The sequence below is a fragment of the Corvus moneduloides genome, chromosome 17 (assembly GCF_009650955.1).
Source record: "Corvus moneduloides isolate bCorMon1 chromosome 17, bCorMon1.pri, whole genome shotgun sequence".
Taxonomy (NCBI): domain Eukaryota; kingdom Metazoa; phylum Chordata; class Aves; order Passeriformes; family Corvidae; genus Corvus; species Corvus moneduloides.
The window spans coordinates 378,775-401,090 of record NC_045492.1 but is presented as its reverse complement, the minus strand read 5'-3'; the positions used below and the strand labels follow the sequence as shown (position 1 = coordinate 401,090).

The 22,316-nt window shown below is 48.5% G+C and overlaps 2 protein-coding genes across 14 annotated transcripts in view; one reads left to right on the top strand and one right to left on the bottom strand.

Moving 5' to 3' along the window:
• PHF20 (PHD finger protein 20) overlaps window positions 1-13,368 on the bottom strand; it is a 71,736-nt gene extending 58,368 nt beyond the window's left edge. For 4 of the 11 annotated variants that reach the window (XM_032126563.1, XM_032126572.1, XM_032126573.1 and 1 more), the window contains exons 1-4: window positions 11,070-11,114; window positions 9,611-9,659; window positions 3,987-4,035; window positions 2,225-2,353 (exon numbers count right to left, since the gene is read on the bottom strand). The gene's annotated coding sequence lies outside the window, so the exon portion shown is untranslated. Of the gene's footprint in view, window positions 1-762; window positions 782-2,224; window positions 2,354-3,986; window positions 4,036-9,610; window positions 9,660-11,069; window positions 11,115-13,264 lie in introns of those variants that run through there. The other 7 variants (XM_032126564.1, XM_032126567.1, XM_032126569.1 and 4 more) reach the window with 7 other exon arrangements.
• A 175-nt stretch (window positions 13,369-13,543) lies between these two features.
• On the top strand, window positions 13,544-19,865 carry FSIP2 (fibrous sheath interacting protein 2). Of its 3 annotated transcripts, XM_032127379.1 has the most exons (6): window positions 16,345-16,413; window positions 16,635-16,770; window positions 17,533-17,694; window positions 18,090-18,179; window positions 18,480-18,666; window positions 18,952-19,865. In XM_032127379.1, exons 1-6 carry the CDS (start codon window positions 16,391-16,393, stop codon window positions 19,695-19,697), a joined length of 1,344 nt encoding a protein of 447 aa, XP_031983270.1. In that variant the 5' UTR covers window positions 16,345-16,390; the 3' UTR covers window positions 19,698-19,865. The 3 variants fall into 3 exon arrangements, with proteins under 3 accessions (XP_031983269.1, XP_031983268.1, XP_031983270.1); XM_032127378.1 differs by lacking the exon at window positions 16,345-16,413 and adding an exon at window positions 13,544-15,763 and having other exon boundaries at window positions 18,480-19,865; XM_032127377.1 differs by having other exon boundaries at window positions 16,341-16,413; window positions 18,480-19,865.
• The last annotated feature ends 2,451 nt before the right edge of the window (window positions 19,866-22,316 follow it).

Below are 22,316 nucleotides of genomic sequence, written 5' to 3'. Positions count from 1 at the left end.
ATGTTACGAGCAAAAACCTCGTATCATTGGCCCCTCCTCTCAAATCTCCCTTTCTCTCCCCTCCCAAGTTACCAAACTTGGGCTGCTTTGGGTTCTCTCTCACAGCCTGCCCCTGGCTTGCACTATGACCCAGCAGTCCTGTTTCCTCAGACTGTGAAAGCAGGCTGGCTTTTCCATTTGCAGCCAATTTCAGGAGCAGCTACCTCAAGCAGATGCATACTGGGCAGAACATTACATGAGATAAATTACTCAGTAGAGGGTCTCAACCATTTTACCCTGAAACACCCAGCCTTAGAGCAAGACTGAAACTGTGAGACACAACCTTTACTGAGAACCATGACATAGCTCTGCACAAACTAGGCCAAGAGGCAGTGCCAAAATACGCTTCACCAGCATGACCGTGTCCATACAGAGAACTTCATTTCTCAGAAAGCAAGCACTGAACACAGGGGCTTGCCTACTGCAAGATTTTATGTTTCAGCCTCTGTCCTCTCCTGCAAAGATTGCTTAAAAACCTTGAACTACATTAAAACAGTTTGTTAACAAAACAACCCTAGATTGATCAGTCATTCATAGCTACAACTTGGAAATAAGAACACCCTGCCAGAACATCTCTTCTAAAATTTTCTTCAGCAGAAAATCAATTTGTACTAACTTTGTTCCGAAATCGAGACACAGAGAGGATTTCCACTCTGGTAACTTTGAGAATACATTTATCCCATGTATTCAAGACCATGATTAAAACAAGGAGACTAGGCCTACCCCAAGAGCTGTATGGCTTTTCTCCAAAACCTCTTACTTCTCTATGAAGATCAGATCTGTTTCAAGAACAAATACTTCAGGATTTAGACAAGTCACTGCTTCCAAAAGAAAATGTTTCTAAATCTTTATTATTGAAAGAAAACATGTTATTTAAAAGGGAGAGTCTTTTCCATCAGTCATCATAAGATAATTTAACTTTTAAAGACTATTCAACTATTCAGACACAGATATCAGTGAGGAAAGTACACTTATCTCAGGGTAATGCAGAGGAAAATACATTAATACTGATCCCTTCAGGGATCATGATTTTTGACTTCTAAAACAAGCTTTCTGCTCTGCTAACAGTGCAGATCCTGTACACCTTCGCCCGTAGCTGTTCTTACTCTCTCCAGTTTAAGCTCTGTTAGTGCTGAGCCCCAAACCTGGCGTAACACCAAGTTCCAACAGAAGTGGGCTCCTCTTGAAACTGAAAATCTGTTTCATATTATCAGACAGAGGAAACCCAGTCATGGCAAACTTTCACTAATAACAGCCTCTACCATTTCCTCTGTGGAAACTGCAAAATCACTGCAGCCTTTTCCAAACCACACCCACCCTGACAAAAACTATTTTCCAAACCCTGACAGAGTGATTAAAACCATTCCTTTACAAAGTGTCACACCAAAACCCCTTCGTTGAAATCAGCCCCACTTTCAAACTTCATACTGTCTCAGTGCTGCTTCATAAGCAAATCAGAAGAAATGCAATTCACTGCCACAATTCAACCTATTTCCTTCATTCTTTTGTGCATCCATGCCAAACCCAGGTACTTCCCTCCCTCTGCCACAAGGATACAATAAAGAAAAAAAAAGAGAAACGCCATGGAAAAAAACCCCATAGTTCTCTGAACCGGTAAAGGAGCACAGTCAACTTTGTCAGTTTGCATAAACGTAATACTACTTTGCACTTAAAATTTGTGGTTTATTCTGGATGGGAAGCTTGCTGTCCCAATTCCTCAGAGGCACTCAGTACCTTTGTGGTGATTCAGGAGGACTACAGGGTAGGACAGGTAATAAAAAGCAATGGGAAAACAAGGAAGTAAAAGCAACTAGCCAGAGATTGTCTTGTGTTCCCTGGAGATGCACCACAGATGTTACTGACCTGGGGTACTGCAGGCAGCACTGCCACTCCTACAAAAGCAACATAAGCTTGTTTTGTTTCCTTCTAGGACAAAGCACATTTACAGTTGATTCCACAAAGCCTAAAGCTAAGACTGACTCTGCCATCCTCTCCAGCACCACTGTTCCAAATCTGCTGGCACATCTACATATAAAACTGCCAAGGACTAAGTCCATTCACATTTTGCACATCAGTTTGGTTTCTTTTACTCTGCAACAGTTAGTTTTGACCTTTTACTTTTATCATCTGCACCCATGTCACCAGCCTCACATCTCCATCAGTGGTAAAACAATGAAAGCCTCACCCAGTTCACCCCCTACAATTTGCACGCCCCCATCGGGAATGGTCAGTCCAGAGAAGTCCATGGTCCCCACCGCAATCGGAACACCTTGCAAGTGGATGACCACAGCCATGCTGTGCTGAAACCACACACCTGCAGATGAGAAAAGGTATGATATCAGACTGCAAAGCAGTATTTACAGACACCATTTATACTATACAATCCTAATGGCATCTTATGAAGACTAAGTGGAAGTCTCACAAGCACCACTTAAAAATTGTATTGGCACTGACATGGGAAGCTGATTAAAACTGACTTTTATTGCCTGCAGACAAAACACCCTCTGCCTAGCAAGTTTTGACCACAGCAGCAGTGCTACCATGAAGTATGCCTTACTGTGTTTTACCCTACACATAAAAACAGATATAAAACCCCTATACCTGCTAAACATGTTAACCCAAGAACAGCTCCTGTTCATTCAAGGATTTCTGCTCCTGCCTCATGTTGTTTTTGTGTACCATTTCACAGCTAGATGACTGGTTTTGGATATGTCTGTAAGTTTCAGATGATGTCCTTCACACCAGTATTTCAAACCACAATGCTATGATCTTCATGCAAGTTTTTGGGTTTGAGATCTTTTTTTTTAGTAACAGGAGCAGGAACATGAAAGATTTAAACTGGACAGAAAGACCTTCTGACACTGCAATAAATTTCAAGGAATACTACATCACCCCCCTTCTTCTCTCCGAAAGACACATTTCAAACAAGACACTGGACTATACACGCAGTTCTTACTTGCATGATGTAGCATCTTCAACTAGATATTCACCAGCACTTACTTGCTCTAAAAGCTTCCCAGATTCAATTAACAACTACACGGGCGGACTCTGAGCCACACAACACAGAAACTGGATCCTGAACTGATACTTAACATCTCTGTAACAACAGCACCGAACAGCTAATTCCTCACCACTGACATTCCCTAAAACTGTAAGACTGAGTACTTGATTTCAGTCTCCTATTTTTCCTCTAGTTTATACAAGTAGATTAAGAGAACTGACACCAGTAAACATCTACATTTGCTCTTCTCCTCAGGCAGAACCAAGACTCTCCGAAAATACTCAGTGACAGAATTGAAAATGTGTTACATGAGTGAGCCTCCTCTGAACAAGATCCTCACTCGCTCCCTGAGATTACAGGGCCTGGAGAACGTCATTTTCAACCTCTCAGCAACATCTCATGTAACTGTGCTGTCAGTTTAAACTGGTGCTAAGACTGGGATAGACCAACATGGAAGCAGAAATTATAAATATAAGCAATTCAACAGAACAAAAAAATATTTTTCTATAATGAAATCTCTTTGAATTACCAAGTGCAATTAAAGAAATAAATACTTATTACTGAAAATAATTCTTTTCAGTCATTTGATCATGTCCCATTTAGCTGTTCTGGCTTCCCCTCTCTTTTCCTGTAACACACTAAAGATAAAAAATAAGCACCTAAACACTGAAGAAAGAAAATGAATTTGGAAAAAGGTTTAAGTCACATAAAATAAATCAGGTTTTTCCTAAAAAAAGCAACATTAACGAAAACCTACTTTAATGAGACTGCGTATTTCAGTTGAAGGAAAAATGGCAGTCTTCAAGAATATAAGAATTTAATGCAGATAAGTCTTGCAAAGGTGCTGTGCATAGTATTTAAGAAAAACCTGAATTTTAAAGCAAAATTTCAAAAGCTTAAAGAAAAGCTACAATTAACAAAAACAAGGATCCATGCTTATACTCACCAAGGAACTTGTTTATGTTGCTGTAAACATTCCAAACAGTGTTGTGTATCTACAGGAAAAGAAAAATAAAAATCATGTGAATTCTGAGACTAAAACTACTTCAGAGCTCAAAAAAAATATCCTCTCTACAGTCAACAGTATCCCAATGATAGAGTAACACCTCTAGAACAAAAATTTAATCTGAAAATATTTCAGTACAGGTCAGCAGGCTGCTGTGATCCAAATTACAGAGACACTTAAGAGACCCTTACAATACGCACATACTCCCTCTGCATATCCACATCAGATTTCTCCATCATGTATTTATCTGTTGTCAATTAAAAGTCACTAGTAACTTTATCATTATTCCTACTTTGGTGCAACAGGTACTGCAGTATTAAATAACTATGCATTAACTAAGCAGTCCTCTCCTGTCAATGAAGACATCCTCAACTGGATGATCTACATTCACAAGGCAGAAGGAGCTGTGTTCTGCTCATACAAAAGTGAACTAAAAGAGTTTCTCCAAAATGGCTTCTTCATCCACACATCCAATTCCTGTCAATACACGCAGGCTTCCTCACACTGCAGGAGTGGCAAAGATAGCCATCTGAATTGTTTTCAGAAGCCCAATTTAGGCTGCAGATTGAGAACTCCAATGACATTTTCATGGTTTCGACCTGAACTGCATAGAACCTGTTGTGGTTTAGGAATGATATTCTTCCATCAAGTGCTCCCACTGAAAGGGGAACTGGAGGCACAGAAGGTAAAGATCATTGGTTGATAGAACAATTTACTGAAAACAGCAATGAGGGAAGAAAATGAACTGTAATAGCAATGGTATTAAGAACAGAAGTGTACAGAAGAGGCAAGCAGTTCACACGTGAATGCTCACTGCAGAGGCTGACACAACCCAACCACAGCCATGCCACCTGACCTGGAAAGGACCCCTTCCCCCATTCCCAGAAAATGATGTGAGGTAGCGCAGAATTTCAGTACAGGTCAGCAGGCTGCTGTAATCCAAACTAGAGAGACACTTAAGAGACCCTTACAGACACTCCCTCGGCAAATCCACATCAAATTCTAGCCACACCCTCTTCTGGTTACTACAAAAATTAACCTTGTCCTGGCTGGAACCAGGACATTATCCATCCCTTATTCTATACGACGTACATCATGCCCAAATCCTAACCCCTTTCCCACTATACACACACATATATATATATATAGACATGGATATCTACACAAGCACAGGTATCATTTCCATTGTCAATGGCTGTCCCTCCAAGATGTCTGTTGAGTTCATTTAGCCCAAGACTGTAGGTTCCGTCCATCCTGTACGTCTTCTAGGGCAGGAGGGCTGGTTGCAAACTGCATCAGGATTTTATGACTGGTGTATCTGGAGCAGTCTATACACCTTGTCCATGGTAGTTATGGCACACAGTGGCACTGTCATTCAGCAACCCGTATTATACAATTCAACATTACAGACTCTTCTCACCCCACAATCAAATCCCTTTGAGGTACACATCATGTTTGCCTGTCCCTCTGCATTACCCAAGTGCGCCCAGGTCCTTGAGCAAAAACAATCCCACAGATGGGCTTGTCTTTGTCTGAGGTAGGACTAACAAAATTGTTGTCCCTAATGTATTCTTCATATTCCAGCCCTCATGGGGACTTTATCCCTTTCTACAGAATGTGGAAGATTTGATTGGGAAGAGCCAGCTTGATTGGTGGAGCCTCAAGTGTTAACTAACCAGGCGGCTTTTGCTACATGTAGATTTCAATGTTTGAAGGCTCCCCACCCATTGCTTTCAATATGGTTGTTAACAGACCATCATGCTGTTCAGTTTTTCCAGAGGCTGGTCTATAAAGGAATATGATACACCCACTCAATCCCGTACTCTGTGGCCCAGATGTCTACGATTCAGTTGTCCAACTCAATTCTTTCTGGAGTGCCATGTTGCCACAGGACTTGCTTTTCAAGGCCCAGATGGTGTTCTGGGCAGTGCCGTGAGGCATGGGGTAGGTCTCCAACCATCCAGTGGTACCTTCCACCACTGTCAACAGGTAACACTCGCCTTGGCGGGTCTGCAAGAATGTGATGTAATCAATACGGCAGGCCTCATCATATTTGTATTTTGACCATCACCCCCCACACCACAGGGGCTTTACCCACCTGGCCCTGCTTGACTGCAGTACACGTTTCACAGTCACGGATAACCGTGGACACCATCTCCCAGGTTAAGTCCACTCCGTGGTCATGAGCCCATCTGTAATGTTGCCTCTCTTTCCAGATGACGAGGCGTCATGAGCTGCCCACTGAGCTAGAAATAATCCACCTGAGGCAATTTAACCTTGGCAGCCTGATCCACCAGAGCTGCCAATGCTCTTCAGTAGCCCAACTCTTGGGTACATGTGCATCTACATGACACACTTTTACAGTCAATTTCTCTACCCAGGCAGCCATGTCTTGCCACACTTCAGCAGCCCAGATGGGTTTCCCTCTGCACTGCCAACTGGTCTTTTTCCATTGGTCCAGCCACCCCCACAGAGCATTTGCTACCACCCATGAGTCAGTGAAGAGGTAGAACATTGGCCATTTCTCTCATTCAGCAGTATTTGAAGACAGCTGGATAGCTTACAGCTCTGCAACCTGACCACCTTGTCCTTCAATAGCTTCTGCAACTCACTGTGTTCTGCAACTCACATGGCAGCTTTCCATCTTCAATTTGTCCCTATAGTAGGACAGGAATCAGCAGAGAAGAGAGAGCATCGCTTTTCTATTTCTGGTAGCTGATTATATCGTGGGGCCTCCCTAGCATGGCGACACCTTTTCCTCCTCCTCTTCTGATGGTACTGATATTTTTGCCTTCGTGCCACTTTGTGATGATTTCCAAGATCCCTGGGCGATTAGGGTTTCCTACTGAGCTCACTGTGCAGTCAGAGCGATCCACTTACTCCACGCAGCATCAGTGGCACGATGTGTGGAAGGGAACTTCCCTTGGACATCCAGTCCGACTGGCAGTCAGGGTGCCAGAAAGTGCTGTGCTTCAGTCAATCACTTCTGAGGCAGCTCCAACCCCTCCATAAGCTGCCAAGATCTCTTCTTCAACAAGGGTGTAACAGGCCTCAGATCCTCTTTATCACCAAATCTAGAACCCAAGGGGCTGTCTTCAAGTCTCCACGGGTACTTTTTGTCAGAGACTCCAGGAAGGACCATGCTTCCTAGTTGCAATGTAGAGCACATTTTTCACATCTTACCCTGTCCTGACTGGCCCATTGACAGACAATACCTTTGTTTAATTTGTCCAAAACTTCTTGTTGTCGTTCAGGACAATTGTTGTTCTCATATGACAGAGAGGGCTTACAATCTTGACTATCTTACAGAATATGCATCCTCCAAAAACCCACAGTACCTAAGAAAGCCTGTGTTTCCTTTTTGCTGACTGGACACACTATTTTGATGACCACATCCACTGGACTCTCACAACACCCATCTTTGGCATTTTATTCCTAGGAACTGAATTTTCTGGGCAAGTCCCTGATCTTGGCAAAAACAGCCTTCAGCAGGATTTGGATTATTTTTTCCCCTCTCTCAAAAACCTCCTCTGATGTGTTGCTCCCATACAATGATGTCATCAATGTACTGCAAGTGTTCTGGAGCCTCACCCTTTTCCAGTGCAGCCTGCAGCACTCCATCGCAGATGGTGGGACTGTGCTTCCACCTCTGGAGCAGTCAGTTCCAGGTGTACTGGAAGCCCCTCCAGGTAAACACAAACAGTGGCCTGCACTCTGCTGCTAAAGGAATGGAGAAAAACACACTGGCAATGTCAGTGGTGGCATCACTTTGCTGACCTGGACTTCAGTTCATACTGAAGTTCCAGCACGTCTGGCACAGCAGCACTCAGCGATGGTGTGACTTCATTCAGGCCAAAATACTTCAGTCAGTCTCCACTCTCCACTGCACTCATGCACTGGCCATATAGGACTATGGAACATTTCCTCTCCAACCTGCTTGAGTCTTTCAAGTCTGTCCACAGTCTTGGACAGTTCACAGCCAAGGCACAGGTCAGTCAGGAGGAAAAAAGATGATCTCATATTGTCAGAGTCAGGTAGTCACCTTGTTGCAGTGGGGATACTGCAACACGCATATATCAAACCAGGAGTCCCGTGGAAAGGAAATATATATGGACAGACAGATTCTTGATAGCTGTTTCAGAGATGTTTATTTCTCCAGCCGCATGGCCGGAGCTCTGCTGAGGAACTGTTCCAGTCACGGGACCAAGGGTCCTTCTGCCCGCGCAGGGAACACAAACCAACCCATGGGAACGAGGCTGAGCAGGGACAGGGAAACCCCGTGTCTGTGCCCTCAGGGCCCCTCTCCCAGGGCTACACGGCGGGGGAGGGACCCCAACATCACCTGGAGCACTTCTTGTCCTCCTTATTTCATTGACATCAATGTCAACGCGCTGGTGTACAACAATGGTGTGCTCTGTACAAACTTCTGCCACATGGATTGTTGTGAAAAATTGGAGCAAACAATTACTGGCTCAAATCAACTACAGGGGAGGGGGCAGGGCAAGTTCTGTGGAACGTGGGAGGTGCACTGCTCCATTCCATACCCTTGCCCCCAGGAACCTCTAGTCCAGCCCAGAATGACTGTCAGGCACTGGCACACCGCAAGCAATGCCCCACACCCCATGCCTGCAGCTTCAATCTAGCCCCGGAGTGGCTGGATGACCAGAAGCCCCACCTGGGGGGCATAGCCACAGGAGGCCAGAGCAGATAAAACCCACTGCTCTGAGATGCATGTGGTCACACCCCTATAGTTCTTGGATTTTATGATAGCTGAGATTGCACTGGGATTGAAGATAGGAGCTGCATCTTGGTTTTCTCTCTTTTTCACTCCTAACTTCCTCTTCTTGGAATATGGGTAATTTAAGGTTGGATGGGTAAAGTTTGCTAAATGAAGTGCTTTATTCTGATTGACCGTTTTGTTTTAAATTTTGCCATATTCCTGCTCTGCTAAAGTTTGCCAGTTAAGTTTGGTTTTTTAACCTCCTGAGAATGCTGCCACATTTCTCCGGTGTGCTCACCTCAGGGAAAAGTAGTACCCCTTTCAAATCAACTTGTCAAGCAAGCACTGGGGCTCAACATTTATGTACACAGGACCTCATCTGGATTTATAGGGGGATTGCTCGTTATTTGAATCCCTACAGATTACCCCCAGCACAGCTAATTGACTCAGGCTGTGGATACCTTTCTCTACGATGTTCCACCTGCTTGGGCACCTATTAGATCATCCTTGAGAGTAACTTTCCCTCACGCTTGACAGGAGTTGCCTCCAGAAGCTAAAAGTTTGTCCTCTTCCTGATCCCCTGGTCAATGCCTGCATCCCAGGACAGGGATCCCCGTTGCTTGGCTACATTACCACCCAGTGCCTCACCATCAGCTGCAATATCCCAGCTCTGAGGTTGCTCTGGGTGTTCCAGCAGCACAGTATACACTCACAGCAGGATGCTAAACCTAAGATTTTTTTATCACCAAGCATCAACATGAATTTTAGCTATCAGATAAAAAATATTATGACTGAAAATAGAAGGAGCAAGTCAGAAAGCACAAAAATTATCTGGTTACAGTACCTGCAGCAGTAACTGGACTTGGGACTTCTGACTCCTAGAAGAAATCTACCTGTAAAAACACCCATTAAAAAAAATGCTAAGAAACATTTTTCACAGATAATTTGCAGCACCTGCAACATCGACCACTAAAAATCCCACAGGTCATTGTTTCCACCCAGTCACTATACAGTGTTCTGACACCTAGACATGGCATTCTGTATTATTATTTTATTGCTTCCTGCCTTGACAGAGCCAAATCTACCCTACTTGTTGATAAAGAGGATATCTTCAAGACAGCCAAATAAAGGAAAATCTTCCAAATTATACTGCCATTAGAACTGATGAAAAATTATGTCTTTATTTAAGATAATTCATTAAGCAGACACATCATCTGTGCATACCCCACCCTGTAAGAAGGATGTGACTCCCATTTTTTTTTTTAAAGAAAAGAAAGGGGTGCACTTCAAGGCTGCTTGCAGACTTGTCTCACAGCTTAGAGATGAAAGGACAGCAGGAAAAACAAACACAAAAACGTAAGTGCCTATTTCTGCAAGCCTGGTAACAGCAACAGATGACAGCTGCAGCGTAGGCAAATGACTGATACAAATACACGGGATCACGTAGCAAAAAAAGCCATTAGCAAACTACAGTATAGGGAAGACTCAATTCCAGCCTGGTGTACTCTCAACTCCTGCTATGCCAACACATGCTTTTAAAACTAACTAAAATCCTAATTCAAACCCTACCAATAGCACTGTCTTTGCATCACTGATGCACAGGTCTAGGCTAAGGATGCTCAGCTCTACATCTGGAGCACAGAGGCACTGAAGATAGTTTCCTGACTCAATGACACTGTGGAACAAAAGGATGTTCTCCACTTCCTTGGGAAATAAGTGCTGATTTTAAGCAGTAGAAAAGTAAGTCAATTTTGAAACCAGTATTTTAACATCAGCAACAAGATCAGGAAAGCTCTTTGGTGCCAACTTCATATTAAAAGCAAACAAACAAACCAACCTGCACAATAAGCAATAGTGCTTCCTCTCTTTCCATTAATACAGGCTACAAAGCTGAAGACACAGATGGACACAGTCTTCCTTTTTAATCAATTTCCTTTTAAACAATCTTAAGAACTCCATTTCAGGTAGGTTTATGAAAAAGTAAGGCAGACTGTCGCTGGCTACACTTAAGTAAGGCTGGCTGAAAGTTCTCAAGCCCAGTAAAAACACACAGAGGCATGTCAACAAACTAACATGCCTCAGAAAGGAGTGTTTATATTCCAATATGCATTATTATCTGCTGCCAGTCAGCATGGACACAGTATACACCCATGCACGCATGATCAATTAAGCCTGGTGCTTGCAGTCACAAAAATACTGAAACGCCAGTAGTTCCAAAAGGTCCTTAGCAATCTACAGGCCATGTAGCTATTGGTATTTGGACAGCAAGGACAAACCAAGTGTTCCAAGCCACCATTTCTCACCTGAAGAAAGTATCTTCCTGCAGGAAGTACAAGGACTCAAAACAAACCTGTAGGCAAGCAAGAGCAGAAGTATGAAGATAATGAATTAATTGAAGCAAAAAAGAAAAGAATAGACTTACTCAGAAGTACAATGAACTCATAAGCACTTCACAAGACTTCTCAATATGATGCACCAGTCCAAAGGATATGCAACTGTTCTTTTTTCTTAAGATTTAAAAAAACATCCTGTATCCATGCAACTAGACAACCATCAAGAGCACAGTTTAAATACTGACAACAACCACTTGTAGAGCTGAGCAATAAATCCTTCCTCTGTCCCATGTACATTCTTTAGCTCAGTTCACAGTGCAAGTGCTCACATGTGTACAGGACAGTGTCATGCAGGTAGGACAGCCAGTGTCTGTCAGTCTGACAAATTACAGCTACAGACTATACCTATCTTCTACAGATGCAGTTATAAACAAAATACACACTTATAAACAAAATCTGCAGTTACAAAGAATTTATTTCTATTATTTCTATCCCTACCATTAAATTAGGGGTTGCACTCTCCTTTCCTGGCCAAGAGGGAGAATTTAAGTCAATATCATTGCCTAGGTAATGCAGGAAATACAAGAGCAAAAGAAAGTGCTACAGAGAGCTTAGCCAATTAAAGCCAAGAATTAATTACATGCTTCTTACATTTCAGTCAAGGCAGTACCGTTACGAGCAATTACTGCCCTAGCCTCATTCCCAACTTGACCTTAAAATTACAGGGGAACAGATTTTACCCTCAGCCTGCTCAAGTAAAATTTTATTTCCATTGAGGAGACATCCACAAAGTTATCAGCAAGAGCGTAAACTACTGAACTCTTCCACAAGCTTAGGTCAAATAACACGCATTCATCTAAGCCACCTTTATTTATTACTATGAAGCTATTAGAAGTCACACAAAAATTAAAAGAGAGAATTATATTATGACTGATCTTTGCTTAAGTCTTCTCTTTTTTTTTTTTTTTTTTGGGAACTGGTTCTGTGAAAGGATCCCTACTCATTACAGAAAATTAAATGAAGCTAGGCCAAAAGCACTTGTTACAGAGATGCTCAATTACAAGCTGCTGTACAGATACTTACAAAAGGTTAATTCAAGTCATCAACATTGCTTTAACGATTTGTTTAATTCTCCTACTGCATACAACACCAAAATTCTGTAGTCAAGTGACATTTTATTCAACTTGGACTCATCAACTTTCAGATATCCTTCCTGATTTGTTTTCAAGCATTTGGGCTAGAAACAATAGCCTGGGATCACAGAAACATCTCTGGTACTCAGATTTTCAGTAAGTAAAGGAGACAAAACTGTTTCCCGAAACTGTACCTATTTCAATTAAGCAAGCCCTGGAGTGGCTACAGATTACCAACTGGTACAAATATCCACTTTGCTGCAATAAGCCGTATCTGAACACAGACCTGTCACGAAGAACACCACTGTGCCTCCAAACCGTACGCATTACACAGGTACATGAGGCAGCTTTGGGGTTAATGCAAAGGTCCACCATAATCTCTGCTCTTTTAAAACGGTTTACAGGGACAGAATGCAGGGCGATAAAGAAATGCTCCAGAATTAATGGGACAGAAAAGTAACGGAAGCCTCCCCCTGCCGTGCTAAACATCTGGCAGGGCAAGTACCTGCTCCGCGCGGGTTCCGCACTCCCCGGGACCGGCTGAGGTGCAGCCACCTCGCCGAGCACCCCCGGGACCAAACCCGCCGGGGCTCCGCAACTCACGTTCCCTCAGCATCCCGCCCGCCCGGCGCCGCTCCGGACCCATCAAATCCCCGGCTCGGGCCCCGGTGCCGCCGCAAGGTCACTCGGCCGCCCCCGCCGGACGGGCCCGCGGCGCCTGCGCTCGGCCCGCACAGACTCACCTGCCCGCGCAGCTCCGCGGGCCGCCGCGCGCGGGCGGCGAGAGGGAGCCAGGGACGGGGGAGCGGCCGAGGCCGGCCCGAGCCGCGGGCCTCAGCGAGGCGGGAGCGGCCCCGCTCGGCGCCCCGGGGCCGCAGGCGGGAGGCGCCGCCCGGCCCGGCCCGGCCCTTTGTGCGCGGGGACGCGCCCGCCCGGCCTCCCTCCCTCCCCGCGTCTCCCCGCCGCGCCGCGGGGCCGCAGCGCGGGCCTGGGCAAGCGACACGGCCTGCCCGGGCGCCGCCGCGCTCTTACCGAGGGATCTGTACGGGAAAAAGGGTTAGAACGGAGCCGCCCCGCCCGGGCCCGCGGCGCGCCGAGCCCCACGCACCGACCGCAGCCGCACAAAATGGCCGCCGCGATGCGGCGCCGCCGGGGGGGCGGGGGCCGCGGGAGCCCCGCCCACTCCGGCCGGAGGGCGCGCGCAGGGGACGGGGCTGAGGCGGGGGCGAGGGGGCGGCCCTGGCGAGGGACCCCCGGGGAGCGGCCCCGCCGGGCCGGGCTGTGCTGCCGGGGCGGGGGAGCGGGCCGTGGTCTCGGAGTGGGGGAGCTCCGCCCACAGCACGGCCACAGTGCCCTGCGGGGAGCGTGAGCGCGGGGGTGGCACAGGGCTGAAATACAGGGGAGAGTTGGCGGCCTGACTGACCCCTTGAGCCCCCCGTGAGGCGGATGCCGGGATGCGGGCGCTCGTCCGCGCACCCACCCCTGGCTGTCGCAGCTACCGCCGGCTGGGCTCGGTGCCTTCTACTGGTGTCCCACGTGCCCGGGATCGGGTGAGCCTGAGCAGTGCCCATCCGAGGGGATCGTCACTGTCCCTGAGCCCTGTTCACCCTCTGGTACAGCCAAAGGGACTGCGGGCTCTGCTGTGGATAACAGAGCTGGTCAGGGGCAAATTCATTTTATTTTCTCTTTTTTTGGTAGTTTTATGCTAGATTAAAGCCCAAACTAGATTGCCACAGAAGAGCAAAAATCTATGCACGCTGGAATTCTTAATGTCAAATATTACAGTGTGTGTGACTGTGGGTGGATAAATTCTCCCTGGTTCAGGTAGGTTTCCTGGGATAATCCTTGAATTTCTGCTCAGAGGCCACAGACCAGCAGAGGATTGCTGCCTGTCAGGTTTCGTGATTGAAAGAGTAACTGCTGTGGCCAAGGCGTCCACAAACATAGTGCCAGGGCTGCAGGTGCTGTTGGGCTTTGGAGGAAGACACAACATGGCTCAAGTGCTTTTCCCTTCTGTCTTCCTTCTCCTCCAGCTGCAAGAACTGCTGTTGCTGCAGAAATCTGGCTGGTTCTTTGACATCAGCCTCAGCCCACCGCCACAAGCATCGCAGGACCCAGAGAGCACAAAGGATGGTTTAAAGCAGACTGTCCCTGTCACTGTACAGCAGTATGTGCTAGTGCTTTTCTGACAGAGCTTGTGAACTGTGTGCTGGGAATCTGTGGTAGCAGAGTGGCCTGCTAATAATACTGCAACAGGGGAAAAAAAAAAGGTTGAAAATACAGTTTTGAGTTTGGATTTATATTTTAACCTTGAAATCTCACAAGGGGTCTTAATATCACAGGTTTCTAGAAGAGAAAAAAAAATTGCTGAAAGAATTAAAATAGAAAGCAGCTGGAAAATAACTCTAAAGTTTTGAGAGAAATAGAAATTTATTTTATTTTACCAAAATATCAGTATAGTGTTTGTGTAATGGGTTTTTTGACAGCACTATATTTCATTCTGGAGTTTCATCACTTGAAAAAAACTACAGGCTCTTAGCATACCTGCCGTGAGAACCACTTCCTTCTCCTCCGAAACGGGTGTTCCTAGAGCCCACTGGAATCCTTTGCTTTGCTGTTCCCACTGAGAGCACATGGCTTTTGGCAGTTCAGGGTTGTGTCTGTGCCAGTTTGTGATATTTCTCCTTGTTTGCTGTACAGGGGTCCAGCTTCTCTATCTGATGTAAGTGTCCATGGTTAAAATGATCAGGAATGCTCAGATATTTGCCATACTTGCCTGTTCTGGCTGGCCACAGAGCGGCAGCCCTTCCCAGGGAACAGGAACGGTGCTCCGCCACAGATACCTGGCTGGTCTCTGCTTGTTCTGATGCAGGTCACAGACAGACCCTGCTTGGATCAGCTGGATCAGTTCAGGCCCAGTGTTTCCCCACACATCAAAGAAAGTAGTAAATTTGGACAAACTAAGCTTTGCAGCCCAGGAAGGAGCCCACACTGGTGAGAACGGAGGCAGGCAGCACTGCTTTCCTCTTACCCTCTCTGCTCATCAGACCCTGCCAAGATTTTGGGCAGAGACCTCCTTCCTCTTGCCCTTGCTGAGCTGCTCCAGTTCTGTGCTGTGAACTTCAGTGGATTTCCCTGCAGGGATGTCACCATGCTGGGAATATCACAGTCCATGCCAGTTGAATGTGGTGCAGGGCTCACAGCCCTTGCGGCTGGGCAGGACATGTGGCACAGGGAAGCTGGGGCGCAGCCGATGCTGCTCCTCCGCCTGGTGAGCTGGAGAAGAGCTGCAGCTGGAGCGTGCCAGAAACTGCGTTGTGAGGAGAGGACACCATCCCTGGGCTGTGCCCCTCGCTGTTTCCCAAGAGACCCGTGGTAATCATTGCACCTCCAACAGATTGCTCTGCCTGTCTCTTGCCTTTGTGCAAGGAGCGAGGCTGGCAGGACTCTGCAGTGCAAAAGCTGCCCCAAGGAACCAGACGGGCTGGAGGAATGGGCACCGGAGACCTCACCAAATGCAGCCAAGAAGGGGTAGGAAGTGACAGCAGATGGGGAACAGCAGAAACGAGGGCAGGGGAGACTGAGAAGGTGGCAGAAAGGTGCCTGGGCTGAAGGGGAGCCTGAGAAAAGGGAAGGAGAGGGCTTTCCCTCAGCCTGTGTTTCTCTACTCGATTCACTTGTTTCTCAAGACGTGAATCAGGAATTAGATATTGCCAGGGATGGGCCAAATATCCAGTTTGCTGCAATTTCCCCAGTTGTGGCTGCTTGGCCATGACAGGGAAGAAGGTCTAAAAAGGGAAAGGGGGAAAAGCAGAGCCCAAACTGGGCATCTTTGGTGTGGCAATTCCTTCCATTCCTTCCTGCTGTCAAGGGCACTTTGCCTCACAGAATGACAGGACAGGGGAGGGGGGAAGGGGCCTGTGAACAGGAGCTCTCACAGCCGGGTCCCATGGAGGGGGTGGCCCACAGGGCTGTCCAAAGGGGCCTCCAGGAGGTCACCCCTCCCCCCCGGGTGTGATGGGCAGTTTCTGTGTGACGCAGTGCCAGCGCAGTGATGTGACAATGCAGTGATGTGACATCACCATGATGCAACAATGCCCCATGGCTATATTTAGCCAGGAGACCAGCTGTTGTGTCTCTGTTGGAGCAAGAGTCAACATGGGATCACAACACCATGAGAGGTCTTGGAAGGAGCTGTGGAGCTCCATCTCACTGCTGGTGTCCTGCCAAAAGGCAGAGGCACTGCTGAGTGCACTGGGAATTAGGGGGGAGGAGAGCAGTGGGCCGACAGAGAGGGCTCTGCTGGGTAGCCTGGGACACAGGGTGATGCTCTAGGGCCTCAGGACTGCTGTGCAGGAGGCTTATTGAGCAACACCTGGGTGTCTGTGTCTTTCCATCTCAGCCCTGGAAGACCACACCCAGGAGAAAGAGATACCAGGAAAATGGACCCTGAACTGCTGAACCTCCCACTCACAGTCAAGATCCCTGTGGCACCTGGATCCAAGCCTGTCTTCTTCAGGGGAAAGCTGGGTGAAAAGGTAGAGGGAGTAGAAGGGTAGAATATCTCTCCTCTTTCAAAGAGTCCCATCATGCAGAGATCTTCTTGTGGCCACCTGCTCTATAGAAGGAGCTGCAGCCCTTCAATTGGACAGGGTGGGCAAGGAAAGCTCCAGGCTACCGGAATTCAGAGGAAAAAGCACTTGTCCATCTTGGCACTGGTTTCTGGCACTGTGCATGTGTGAGGCTGGGCCCCTGCCTGCAGCAGGCAGCTGTGTGTGTCTGGGTGCTAGGGCAACGAAGCTCATCCCATAATGTCAAGACAGGCCCTGGGGCACCTTTGAGGGAGATTCCAATCTTCTCCTGCTTGCCTTCTTGGCACCCTAGGAATAGCTTGGGCTTCTCTGCTTGGGGAATACATGCACTGTTGTTGTCCAGCTTGCACTGCACCTTCCCAAGGTAGAGTCTTTCTGTAGGCAAAGGCAGCCAACACAGCCCTTGGGCCTGCCTAATCCAAAGAGACTGGTTTCATCCATTCTACACTGGCTGCATTTGAGCCTTTGAAGGTTCATTTGTGGATGGGTCTGCAGTTCTTCCTGGTGGCCTAACATACCTATTTTCTGGTGGGGTTTGTCTTCTCTCCCTAACCCATCACAGCCCAGCCTGGCCCCTGTAGTCTGTCTGTGCAGGTCTCTGTGCCTACAGAAGGATGGAGAAGGCCTTCACCTTTTCACAAGTACCATGTGGTACCTCTTTGCTGCTCTCTCCTGCGTATTTCATACTCTGGAAACTCTCTCTTACAGCTCCCCCCGCCATATCCTTATTTCAATCTGGATGATCCCTACTTGCACCAATTCAGCCTGAAATACAACTGCCTGCATGACCCCAGCCTTCGGGACTACCACAAGCGCAAGGACATCCTGTGGTTGCTGAAGAAACAGGGCGTTGTCACCTGTGACAACAAGGTAGGTTTGGATATCAGGCTGATCAAGAACAGCCCTCTTCAAGCGGGGCTCACACAGCCCTTGCTGCAGCTGCCTGCTGCTGCCAGAGGGCAGGGCCATGTGCTGCTGTCCCTGAGAGCAGAAGCAGCACCAACATCCCCCTGGCAAGTCCCAGTCTTGCCCTTCTCAGGCTGTCCCATGCTCCCTTCGTGAGGAGGAGGCAGCCAGGGCGAGGCCTGGAGCCAGGGCAAGGAGCCCCACTCAGCCCTGGCTGGGGGGACATCAGGGGCCCTGACACCGGGGCAGGGGGGAGGGCTTGGGGGCAGCTTCCCTCCCACTGGGGCCGGGCTGTTTTGGGGATGGCCATCTGCATGGCTTGACAGTGCTTGGGGGATTCTGCCCTCGTCCCTCCACAGGTGGTTTGCACTGTGAAGGACTTCAACGAGTACAGGCAGTACCTGACCAGGCTCAAGCTGGAGGCAGAACAGATCTTGGGGCAGCAAGAGGTAGGCAGAGTGGGGTGTTCAGGGGCATGGGATGGCGGTGCCCAGGGCTGGGGCGTTCCTTGAGGGGGACATGGTCAGTGCAGAAGAGAGGAGGGCTGTGCTGCTGGGCCGGGCGCAGTGGTGGGGAAAGGACTCAGCGGCTGGGAGCTGAGCCAGCGCAGGGCGCTGGGCTGGGCACGGGCAGCACGGCCACGTGCAGGCACGTGCGGGGATGAGGGAAGCCCTTCTCTCCTGCCCTCGTGGCCTGGCTGAAGCAGGTTGTCCAGACAACATGAGCCACAGCTTGGTATCACCTTTCAGGAAGGGCTTCTGTCACCCCTGGCCAAATTAAAGGATGGCCCCAAACTGCCAGAAACCACCACCTGCTGGGGGAAGCGGCGGCTGCAGCCTCAAAAATCTTCTAGCCTACTCCCACCCAAGAGCAGAAAATCAGGGGGATACAGAAAAAGGAGAGCAGCTTTGGATGAGGGCCAAATTTACTCCAGAGGTAAGTTGGGCCAGGAGGATGCCAAACTGCCCAGTAGGGTCAAAACTGCTGCTGACTCCCAGAGGAAGCCAGATGGCATTGTCAATGGCTTGTTGAATGCTGTGTTTGAGCAACCAACTGCAGCAGAAGCCAAGAAGCTTGAAGAGCTGGCTGACATTGTGGTGCACAGAGTGTTGGACAGGCTGAAGTTTTCTGGGAATCAGCATGTCAGCTTTTTACAGAGGGAAATCAGAGGAAGACTTTCAAGCAGCAGCATGAGAGTAGAACTTTTGGATGCTTCTCTAGATCACAGCTGGAAAATGGAAGTGATGGCAAAAGAGCTTGTAGCAACAGTGTTGGAGATCTTGAGGGACCGTCTGGCATCCAGCACACCCAAAGCTTCTGAGCCAGGGGTGGCAGCCGGGTGGAAAGAGCTGCCTATTGCTGGAAGCGCCACCCAAGCGGACAAATCCAAGGACACTGAAACAGCCACTGCAGAGAGAACGCTTTCACAGACTTCCCTTGACACACTCACCAGAGAAGTTTTTGAGAGTGTTCACTGCACCTTGGAATCCTTTGTAACTCCTCAGTTTGAGCAAGACACTAGCTTTGAGTACGCTGAAATCCTGGAGCTTTCTGGGGGAAATGTCTCCAACAGACAACTGCGGCCATCCCAGACACTTCCAAGGCAGGCCACGGAAGCAGGACAAGGACTCCCCAGAGCATATGAACAGCAGAGCCTGAAAGCAATGTTGCCTGCCACTGCAGAAGGGGCTGGGTATGCCAAAACCATGGAGCCTGAGGATTGTGCAACAGTGAAGAAGAACATGGAAAGAAAAATGAACCTAGAGTCAACAGCCTTAGCCAGCACTTTGGATGTAAGGACTATGGCAAATCAGATTGCTGACTCAGTGTTAGAGCGGGTCTGTCAACCTGGGCCTGCACCAGCCCCCGAAGAGAATTTTCAAGGGTCTGTCGCAAACCCATCCACATGCCAAGGCAGAATGGAGAGCTGTGCTGCTGAGGACACTCTCCCTTCTGTGGACCCATAGTCTTCCCAACAGCCCATCCCTCCAGCCCAGGCCAGAGCATGGCACAGAGCAGAGCACCCAAAGCTCATCTGAGGTAAGCGAGGTGTGTGACTGGAGAGCTGAAGAGCCCCCAGACAGCAAACACAGACCACATCCTTGTGCTGGCAATAAAAAGTTTATTTCCAAGGCCTTGTTCATGCTTTCTTCAAACCAGACCATACTGTCTCTGGGCATTTTCCCTACTGTAACCTGTTCTATCTTCCCTTCTTTAGCCTCTGTCATGCTGAGGCCAAATTTTATAGGGAATTTGAGATAGGGAGGCAAGGAGTAGCTAGCATTCTTGTCTTGTTCAGCAAGCTTTGTTGTTGGGTGAGTGGAAGGATGGGTTTGGACCTTCTCTGCTTTCTCTGGGAAGGAGTTCAGGTGTCACCTGTAAAACCTTTATTTATGCTCAGCATGAGCAGAGTTGTGCACTCCACAGGACTCACCGTCAGGGAACAGCAGGAGCTGTGACAGGACAGGTCAGCGCGAACCAAGCTGGCAAGGCACTGCCCTGTTGTCTTAGGTTACACTGTAAGATGTAACCAAAAGTATGTATTGTATTATCATCTTCGTAAGCTGTTAAAGCAGGTGGGGCAGTGTTCCTTATCTCTTCTATGATACATCCGTGATAACTCCCTCCGGAGAGAAACCTTCTGTTACTGGGCCATCCAGCCTCACCACATGACTCATAGAATTACATCATCCCACTGTGAGATGCTCCGCCCAGGGGGAGGAACTGAGCATTCCTACCTGGATATAATCTGGGGTTTGGAACACCACAGCCAGCCCTCACCTACTGGATTCCCAGAGGACAAGAGTTACATAACCACCACTGGACCTTCAGAGGAACACCAGGCCCTTCTACAGGATCACTGCTTTGACAGAACCACATCTATCACTTTAACTGCAGCCACCATTTAATCGGACTGCTACCACCACCCTGACCAACAGGGTGTCAGGTTGTATCCTGACTGGCAGTTTAAGCCAGTGTTTTCTGCATTTATTTTAATTTTCCTATTAAATTGTAGTTCTAACTTGGAATCTCCCACTGGTTTGTTTTCAAACTAGTACACCTATCCAGCACAGGACAGGCCAGTGGTAAATGGGAGCAAAGCAGGGACAGTGACAGTGACCAGATGAGCACTGGAAAATCATACAGTGATGAGGCAGGTCAGGAGAGGAAGTCAGTGTGTGGGCAGGGGCCAGGATCCCCATCATCACAGAAATGGCTGACCCAGCTCAGGCAGAGGCCCAAGGGCAAAGGTCTGTGATTAGGCAACATTCCTGAGAAAGAGGGAGGAAGTTCCCAGTGAGGTGTCCCTCAGCTCCTTCCCCTCAAGGGTCTGGCTATAGTGGTGCTATTGGGGAGCTGGCCCCGAGCTCAGCAGCTCCGCTTTCGACACTGCCCGTGCTGGCAGCCCCACGTTCCAGAAGAGACAATCACACTCGTGGCAGGGCAAAGCACCCAAGGAGCAGCCCCAGTGAGCAGTCACCAAAGCCTCTGTGCCTGGCTGGAGCAATTCCCTGACTAGACCCTCCACTCCTCCCTGCCTGGCCACCCTGGGGCCTGCATGGCAGTGGGAAGGAGAGGGCTCTGTGCCCACAGGGTTTAGTCTTCTCCTGCCCCTAGACCTCAGCCAGAGCCCTCAGCTGCCTCAACGCAGTGCCCATGGAGGCTCTGCAGTCTGTGCAGCTGCTGCAGTGCATCCTGCTCTGGGGCAGGAGGGTTACAGATTCATCTGGACACGGTCCCTACCCTCCACACCAACATGCAGCAGGCCAGGGGTGAGTTTTGTGTCCAGCTCTCCCCACTGTGCTTCACCCCATTTGTACCTGTTCTTGTCAGAGTGCTGCTGGATGTCCTGCAGGTCTAGCTGGCCTCCAGGCTGCTCCCAAGGTGCACACAAGGATGGGAGCTGCATGACTCACCAGGTCAGTGTGCCATCATCACAGCAGGATTCCACATCTGGGTACTTTCTACTTTGGGGCAGTTTCTCACCCCTTCTTTTTTGACCAGAGCATCCCACACCAGAGGCTGGGAAATGACTACCGATCTCCAGGGAAGGGTGTCCACCCTCAGCCTGTGCTCTTGGCCAGAACGGGCACAGCCCCATCCAGGGAGTGGCAGGGAGGGACACACAAACAAGCAGGCCCTTCTACATCACTGCACCCACACATCCCTGCTGATTTAGCTGGGAGAAGGGGGAAGGCTGTAGATTCTTTTCCTCCTCCTTCTTTATGGGGCTGTCCACTTGCAAATGAGGCTCTACAGGCCTTTCTGTGGTCCCTGGGGTTATAGGGTCTGGCTGACATGCTCTGGTAACAGGGAGGTAGCACCCACCAGGGGACAGCCTAGCCCAGTACTTGGGGACTGTATGCAGTTGCAGTATCCTTGTTTTCCCCAGCAGGCACCAAGGCCAGGTTGTTTCAGGGAAGCCGAACATCACAGCTGAGGCAGTGGCTCACTGAAAAGGGAGGGCCCCACTCCCTCCTCCATTCCACACCCTCTACATCCCTCACCACCCACCTGATCTCCTGCCTTGCTTGTGATCTGAAAAAAAGACCAGACAAGGCACAGATGGGATGGAGGAAATGTGT

Excerpts from the sequence above, each read along its gene's own strand:
- FSIP2 (XM_032127377.1), top strand. The coding sequence starts at position 16,391 with ATGGGATCACAACACCATGAGAG. Across the intron at positions 17,695-18,089 it reads TTGTCACCTGTGACAACAAG|GTGGTTTGCACTGTGAAGGA; the intron begins GTAGGTTTGGAT and ends GTCCCTCCACAG. Across the intron at positions 18,180-18,479 it reads AGATCTTGGGGCAGCAAGAG|GAAGGGCTTCTGTCACCCCT; the intron begins GTAGGCAGAGTG and ends ATCACCTTTCAG.